An 8240-nucleotide genomic window follows, 5' to 3' on the forward strand; every position below is an offset into this window, starting at 1 on the left:
GAGAACGGCACTATGGGGGGCAGTAAAGGGGAGAACGGCACTATGGGGGCATTATTTGGGGGGCACCATGGGGGAGAGGAGCACTATGGGGGCTCTAAAGGGGCTTTTTTTTTTACACATTATGGGGGGCACTATAGGGGAGAATGGCACTATGGGGCATCTGGTGGCACTATAGGGACATTATTTGGGGGCACTAAGGGGAAGTGGGGGCTCTAAAGGGGCCTTTATTCTTATTGGCACATTATGGGGGCATTATTGCATCTGGTGGCACTAAGGGGGCATTTTTTTACTGGCACATTATGGTAGGCACTATGGGGGAAAGGAGCACTATTGGGGCATATGGTGGCACTTAGAAGGGGCATTTTTTACTGGCATATTATGGGCGACACTATGGGGAAGGGGAGAGGAGCACTATGAGGGCATTTACTGGGGCACTATATAGGGGTATTTTATACTGGCATACATTATGGGGACATTAGCTCAACAGCGGGTACTAAGCGGGGGTACAATAATTTTTGGGGGACATTATCTTTATACTATTAGTGTCTGGGCGCAGTTATTTTTTTAGAGCACTGTGTGCCAATAATTGTTGAAGGGGGCACTATCTGTGTGGTAGCAGTATTTCCAGGGGGACTGTTTCTGCAGTATAGTATTGGGGGCACAGCGGGCACAGTATTGGGGCACTATCTGTGTGGTAGCAGTATTTCCAGGGGGACTGTTTCTGCAGTATAGTATTGGGGGCACAGCGGGCACAGTATTGGGGCACTATCTGTGTGGTAGTAGTATTTCCAGGGGGACTGTTTCTGCAGTATAGTATTGGGGGCACAGCGGGCACAGTATTGGGGCACTATCTGTGTGGTAGTAGTATTTCCAGGGGGGACTGTTTCTGCAGTATAGTATTGGGGGCACAGCGGGCACAGTATTGGGGCACTATCTGTGTGGTAGCAGTATTTCCAGGGGGACTTTCTGCAGTATAGTATTGGGGGCACAGCGGGCACAGTATTGGGGCACTATCTGTGTGGTAGTAGTATTTCCAGGGGGACTGTTTCTGCAGTATAGTATTGGGGGCACAGCGGGCACAGTATTGGGGCACTATCTGTGTGGTAGTAGTATTTCCAGGGGGACTGTTTCTGCAGTATAGTATTGGGGGCACAGCGGGCACAGTATTGGGGCACTATCTGTGTGGTAGTAGTATTTCCAGGGGGACTGTTTCTGCAGTATAGTATTGGGGGCACAGCGGGCACAGTATTGGGGCACTATCTGTGTGGTAGTAGTATTTCCAGGGGGACTGTTTCTGCAGTATAGTATTGGGGGCACAGCGGGCACAGTATTGGGGCACTATCTGTGTGGTAGTAGTATTTCCAGGGGGACTGTTTCTGCAGTATAGTATTGGGGGCATAGCGGGCACAGTATTGGGGCACTATCTGTGTGGTAGTAGTATTTCCAGGGGGACTGTTTCTGCAGTATAGTATTGGGGGCACAGCGGGCACAATATTGGGGCACTATCTGTGTGGTAGCAGTATTTCCAGGGGGACTTTCTGCAGTATAGTATTGGGGGCACAGCGGGCACAGTATTGGGGCACTATCTGTGTGGTAGTAGTATTTCCAGGGGGACTGTTTCTGCAGTATAGTATTGGGGGCACAGCGGGCACAGTATTGGGGCACTATCTGTGTGGTAGTAGTATTTCCAGGGGGACTGTTTCTGCAGTATAGTATTGGGGGCACAGCGGGCACAGTATTGGGGCACTATCTGTGTGGTAGTAGTATTTCCAGGGGGACTGTTTCTGCAGTATAGTATTGGGGGCACAGCGGGCACAGTATTGGGGGTGGCAGGAAAGGGTGTTCAGAAGATGTGAAGATGATTGAAATGTGGGAAACTAATGTCTGTTTGTTAATCTCTGCAGAGATGGGAGATGGCTGAAAAATCATCATGGCGGTCTGGTCTGAATGGAGAAGATGAGGAAAGAGAACGTCTACAACAAAGGTGACATCACTGGATGTAAGAGGTATGGGGCGCTATGTAGGAGAGGAGATGCTCCGGCTCCTCCCCTGCCATTTGCAGAAGGAGGATTCAGAGCTGGGTGAGGACAGCCAAAGGGGGCAGCAGGCAGATGGTGGGGGGAACCACAGGCCTTGAGCAGGATCTGGGGAGGGAGGAGAGCGGAGGACCTTCCTGGCTGCAGCCTGCTGTCTATTGTATGATGTGAAGCAGGCAGTGCAGCCAGGACAGACCTCCCCCTCTCTCCGTATGATGTGTAGAGACAGGCCGCAACTATAGAATGTCAGCTGTACAGTGTTTGTTGGGAGTGGCCTATTATATGTAGGAGGGGCTTTTAATAATGGGCGGGGCCAAAAGAATTGCGCCGCATTGTTGTTTTCCTGCAGAGCTTTTAGAATCGCCAAGTAAAAGAATCAGCGCAACACGCTACACCCCCGTCCCTGCAGTTTTAAATATAAAGGGGGCTTTGAAAAATTGAATTAGCACAGCGCACTACACAAGCCACATTTTTTTGCCTTTCGGACCCCCCCTAGACAAAATTCCTGGGTGCTCCCCTGGCTGCACCTTATACACACACTGTATTAATACATCTTAATCAAAGCTTATCATGCCAACACTCACATAGTTGCAAATTTATTTATTGATTTTTTACATTTATTTCAGTTTGGCAGAATAAAATATAATTGATACTTTCAATGTGACAGGTGCCGTGTCAAGTTAGTCTTTGACTAGCTGGCAGTACTGCTGAATCTAGCATTATTTTGAAAGCTCTCTCTGCTTTCATTATACTATCTCTCAATGTTAGAGACAGCAGCAGGGAGGGGGAGGAAGTTGTACACAGCAAATCAGAGTGTGTTGACGGGGAAAAGCGTCTAAGGAGGGAAGCTCACGCAGGCTGTTGGTAAGGGGAACAGCACAAACAAGGCAGTAAGCAGAATGAGAATCATTAGTGTACTGTTATGTCCCCTGGACACTCTGTGTCTCTCAGGTGCTGCTGGCAATGCTGCCAGTATCTGCTCAACAAGTTACGCACACAGGCCGATGTACTACTTAACCAGAGCAAGGTTTATTACTCAGAACATTATGGCATTCTTACATGGAGGAGTCTTATTCCAACAGCTTCTGTCCTTATCAGATGTAATCCCTTCTCAGCCTCATGTGTCTGCTTCCAGTTCCCCTCACACACACTGTCTGACTTCCTGGTACAGCTCCTCCTCCCCCATCATGCATCAGGAGAAAAAGGGTAAAGGTCACAGTGATCTATCACAACATCACACCTCCTTTCCTCCCCAAAAAAACAAAAAAAAACATAACAAGAGAACAAAATGTTGAACACATAACATAACAAGGCAAGCGAGATCAGTTCAGCAAGTAGTATCTCCAATTCAGTTCTGTGATTTCCGCAGCACTTCATGAGCCCTTTGTCTCTGTTCCCTGACCTCCAATGTGTCCCGTAAGATTTCAGCACTTTGCCAGCGAGGCGTTTGACGTCTTTGACGGGTAGACCTACGCAGAGGTACAGCACCGGGAGGAATAAAGTCAGTCAAAGGTACTGGAGATGTCAGTGGGCGTCCCACAGACAAATCAGTCTCTGTAACTTCAGGCACATGTCCGGGCTCCTCAGGAATATGGTCACCAACCGGTTCAGGGTTTGGGTGTAAACTTGTGGGATCATGCCAGACACCATGCCATATGTCACCAGCAGAGTTCAGAGTAGACTCTGGTGGGTGGTCAGAAAGAAGGGTCGGTTTCGTCACTAGTGGCCGGCAAATGCGTTTCCTCAATTGTGAAAGGTGTCGCCGAACACAAATGCCTTCCTCCAGGCGGACAAGGTACATTCTTCTGCCAAGAGTTCCATCAATAACGCCAGGAAGCCAAGGAGGCAAAGCTCTGTAATTCTGAGACCATACAAGATCACCGGCACGGAATCCCAGACGGCCCGGCGGAGGAGGTGTTGGTGACTGCTCCTGCGGACGAACTAAATCAAGTTTGGTGCGGAGATGCCTGCCAAACATAAGAAAAGCCGGTGACAGCCCAGTAGTAGCGTGTTTCGTGTTACGGTACATGATCAAGAATTCCAGCAGCTTCTCTTCTGACAGTCCAACCTGGTCCAGAGTGGACAGTAAGTGCTTCTTAAATGACTGCACAAATCGTTCTGCCAGCCCATTTGAAGCTGGATGATAAGGAGCTGTTTTGTAGTGTTGGACACCCAAACCACTAAGGAAGGATTGAAACTCATGCGATGTAAATTGAGTTCCATTGTCGGAGACTATGGCTGTAGGCAAGCCAAATTGAGCAAAGAGCTTCCTTAAGACTAGAATGGTAGCAGCTGAGGTAATAGAAGGCATTTGAAAAACCTCCGGCCATTTTGAATGTGCATCTACCACGATCAAATACATTTTACCCTGGATGGGGCCAGCAAAATCAAGATGGAGTCTGGACCACGGTTCTGTTGGCCATGGCCAAGGTTGCAGGGTTCCTCTCTTTTGGGGTCGCTGGGCTTGACAGCACCCAGGACATTGAGCAACATAATCTTCAATTGCTGTATCCATTTGTGGCCACCAAACATAGCTCCGGGCCCGCTGCTTCATGCGCACCACACCAGGATGGCCTTCATGCAGTATCCTTAGCATGGTTGATTGCAAGTACTGGGGTACAATCACTCTATTGCCCCATTGTAGGCAACCAGCATTAGTCACAAGCTCACATTTTCTGGCAAAGTACGGACGAAAGTCACCTGAAACACTCCCTGGCCATCCAGTCTGAACATAAGAGAATATCTGAGACAGGAAAGGATCTGTGGCTGTATGTCTGGCAATCAGGGAGGTGGACATGCAAGATTGTGGCCTGTGTACTTCCACTACACGTACCTCTCTTAGTGGGTGGTCATCTCTTAGTGGCAATCTGGAAAATGCATCTGCATTGCCATGGGTATCATGGGAGCGGTATCTGATCGAATAAGCATAAGCTCCTAAAAATAAAGCGTACCTTTGTAAGCGAGATGCGGTTGTTGTAGAAATTCCTTTCTGAGGGTTCAGTATTGACAACAGAGGTTTGTGGTCAGTGATAAGTGTGAACTCCCGACCATAGACGTACGCGTGAAATTTTTTTGTGGCCCATACAATGGCCAAAGCTTCCTTGTCAATCTGGGAGTAGTTTTGTTCTGCTGAGGTCAAAGACCTGGAGGCAAAAGAAATGGGGCGCTCCGTGCCATCCGGCATGACATGGGAAAGCACTGCACCCAGTCCATAAGGCGAGGCATCACAAGCCAGGATGACGGGTTTCTTTAAATCATAGTGGACCAGAACTCGAGAAGACAGAATGAGTTCTTTAGAAAGCCGAAAAGCTTCTTCACATTTGTCTGTCCATATCCATTTAGCTCTTGCATCCAGTAAGCGATGTAATGGGTAGAGCTGGTGCGCTAGGTTCGGCAAGAAACGGTGGTAGTAATTTAGGAGGCCAAGGTAGGACCTGAGCTGGGTGACATTCCGGGGGGTAGGGGCATGGGTAAGGGCTTTAACCTTTTCTTCAGTAGTGTGTAACCCATGACGGTCCACCGTGTGGGCACAAAACTCCAGTTGAGACTTGAGAAATTCGCATTTTGACAGATTGACACGTAAACCATACTTTTGGAGTCTCCCTAGCACAGCTTCAACATTCTTTCTGTGTTCTTCATCAGTGGGACCAGTGATGAGCATGTCATCCAGTAGACATTGGGTGAAAGGTATTCCTGCCAGTACCTCATCCATGATCCGCTGCCAGATGGCTGGAGCTGGGGCTATGCCAAAAACCATGCGGTTATACTGGAATAATCCTTTATGAGTGTTAATGGTCAACAGATGGCGTGAATCTGGGTGTACTTGCAGTTGCAGGTAAGCTTGCTTTAAGTCTATTTTTGTAAACTTTTGCCCCCCAGCCAGTGAGCCAAATAAATCTTCAAGTCGAGGCAATGGGTATTGATCCACAAGAAGTTGGTTGTTCAGAGCTACCCTGAAATCACCACAAATCCTAATGTCTCCATTCTTTTTCTTGACAGGCACAATTGGTGATGCCCATTCACTTCTATCCACTTTCGTTATGATCTTTTCAGCCAATAGGTGGTCCAGCTCTGCTTCCACTTTTTTCCGCAAGGCAAAAGGTACTGATCTTGCCTTACAAAAACGAGGTGTAGCACCAGGCTTCAAGAGGAGGTGGGCCATCTTTCCTTTTACGGTGCCCAAAGAGTCCTCAAAAACCTCTTTAAAACGTGACTTCAGGGATTCCACCCAATGGTCTACTTTAGAAAGCAATGTACATTGGCCAATGGTAAAAGGAGGCATGCCCAGGGCTTTGATCCAGTCCCTTCCATACAGCGGAGGACCTCCATTCCTTACAACATAAAGGCGTAGACTTTGACTGTGGTTGCCTAATGTAACAAGGGGCTTTACATAACCCAAGGGCTGTAGTAGTTCCTTGCTGTAGGTTTGTAGCGTGAGCTTTGTAGGTTTTAGCGGCAGGGACAGACCCGATGCCTTTAAATCAGTCCATGAAATGACAGACACAGCTGCCCCTGTATCAACATCCATGGAGACAGGACAGCCATTGAGTGTGACATCCACTTTAATCGCCGGAGTACTCCCAGCTACTCGAAACAGTCCAACATGCTGGACACATGTCTCCTCATCAGAGCTAAAACCGTTATTGTCCATATCCACACGGAATGTCTGTTTACGTCTATCTTTAGTGGTAGTGTTCGGGGAGCGAGAGCTGCGGCAAACGCGCCCAATATGACCAGTCTTCCCACAGCGAAAACAAACGACATCCTTGAACTTGCAAGCAGGCGCACTGTGAGTAGTGTTACCACAACGGTAGCAAGTCGGGGTCCCAGAGACAGAAGAATTAGGGTGGCGAGGTTTAAGCTGAGTGGCAGGGGACGGGCGTCTCGAGCGTTGAGTGATAGCAGTGTGGAATATTTCCTCACCCTGGCTTGCAGGAGTTGTAGGTGGTGCCTTCAGTAGGGTGGCGTCCCGTGTTGCCAACTCCATGACCGTAGCAAGGTCAGTGGCTTTCGTCAGAGTCAAGTCGGGTTCTGTGAGTAAACGTTTCTGTATGGCTGGGTCGCAGAGTCCCATGACGAACATGTCACGGAGAGCCGTCTGTAGGTAGTCTCCAAACTGACAAGTGGCAGCCAGTTTACGTAAAGCAATGATATATGTCTTTATATCCTCCCCGGCCTGCTGCCTTCTACCGTAGAATTTAAACCGCTCCGCGATTTCCAACGGCTTCGGGTTGTAGTGTGTATGTAGCGTCTGAATTAACTCAGGCAGGGACTTAGAGGCTGGCTTGTCTGGAGAAACAAGGTCTCTGAGGGTTCCATATGCAGCTTGACCCAATGCAGTGAGAAAAACTGCACTTCTCTTTTCAACAGTCACATTATTCGCTTCCATATACTGTTCCAGCCTCTCCACCCAGGAGATCCATGACTCAGCTGCAGGATCAAATGGTTGAATAAACCCTATGAAGGCCATGTGTGCTAAAATCCACAATCCTCGTCGCCACTGTTATGTCCCCTGGACACTCTGTGTCTCTCAGGTGCTGCTGGCAATGCTGCCAGTATCTGCTCAACAAGTTACGCACACAGGCCGATGTACTACTTAACCAGAGCAAGGTTTATTACTCAGAACATTATGGCATTCTTACATGGAGGAGTCTTATTCCAACAGCTTCTGTCCTTATCAGATGTAATCCCTTCTCAGCCTCATGTGTCTGCTTCCAGTTCCCCTCACACACACTGTCTGACTTCCTGGTACAGCTCCTCCTCCCCCATCATGCATCAGGAGAAAAAGGGTAAAGGTCACAGTGATCTATCACAACATCACATGTACAGAGAAAATAGATCAGTCATGGTAAACTCTGAGGGAGGCACACTCCTCAGCATCAGTGACTCCTAACACAAGGTAGAAAAAATGCCTCGTGGGCTGTAGAAGGAGAAGTACAGGAATAAAGCTGTGCTACTAATACATGAGAGCTAGTGAAGACAGCAGCATCCTGGGCATACAGACATCACATTCAGCATTTCTTACTGAGAGGAGTGTGTCCACATGAGAAAATTGTGAAACTAGGAGCAGGTTGTAAATTGTATTCCTGCAGGTCTGAAAATGAATGTCAGGATCCCGGAAAGAATTATGGAGGGATCCTCATGGGATTATAATCATCCCAGAGATTTTACATTTAGAGTTTTTGGTGGGAATTTTCCAGCCAA

General features: G+C 48.2%; 1 protein-coding gene across 1 annotated transcript; it reads right to left on the reverse strand.

The window, feature by feature from the left end:
* Positions 1-3350: 3350 nt before the first annotated feature.
* LOC122932257 (uncharacterized protein K02A2.6-like) lies at positions 3351-7707 on the reverse strand. The gene has a single exon (XM_044286560.1). It carries the CDS (start codon positions 7504-7506, stop codon positions 3385-3387), a length of 4122 nt encoding a protein of 1373 aa, XP_044142495.1. The 5' UTR covers positions 7507-7707; the 3' UTR covers positions 3351-3384.
* Positions 7708-8240: the final 533 nt, after the last annotated feature.

Source organism: Bufo gargarizans, chromosome 3 (assembly GCF_014858855.1).
Source record: "Bufo gargarizans isolate SCDJY-AF-19 chromosome 3, ASM1485885v1, whole genome shotgun sequence".
NCBI classification, from domain to species: Eukaryota; Metazoa; Chordata; class Amphibia; order Anura; family Bufonidae; genus Bufo; species Bufo gargarizans.

Bases quoted from the DNA above. Each gene is read 5' to 3' on its own strand.
- LOC122932257 (XM_044286560.1), bottom strand. From the start codon at position 7,506: ATGGCCTTCATAGGGTTTATTCAACCATTTGATCCTGCAGCTGAGTCA.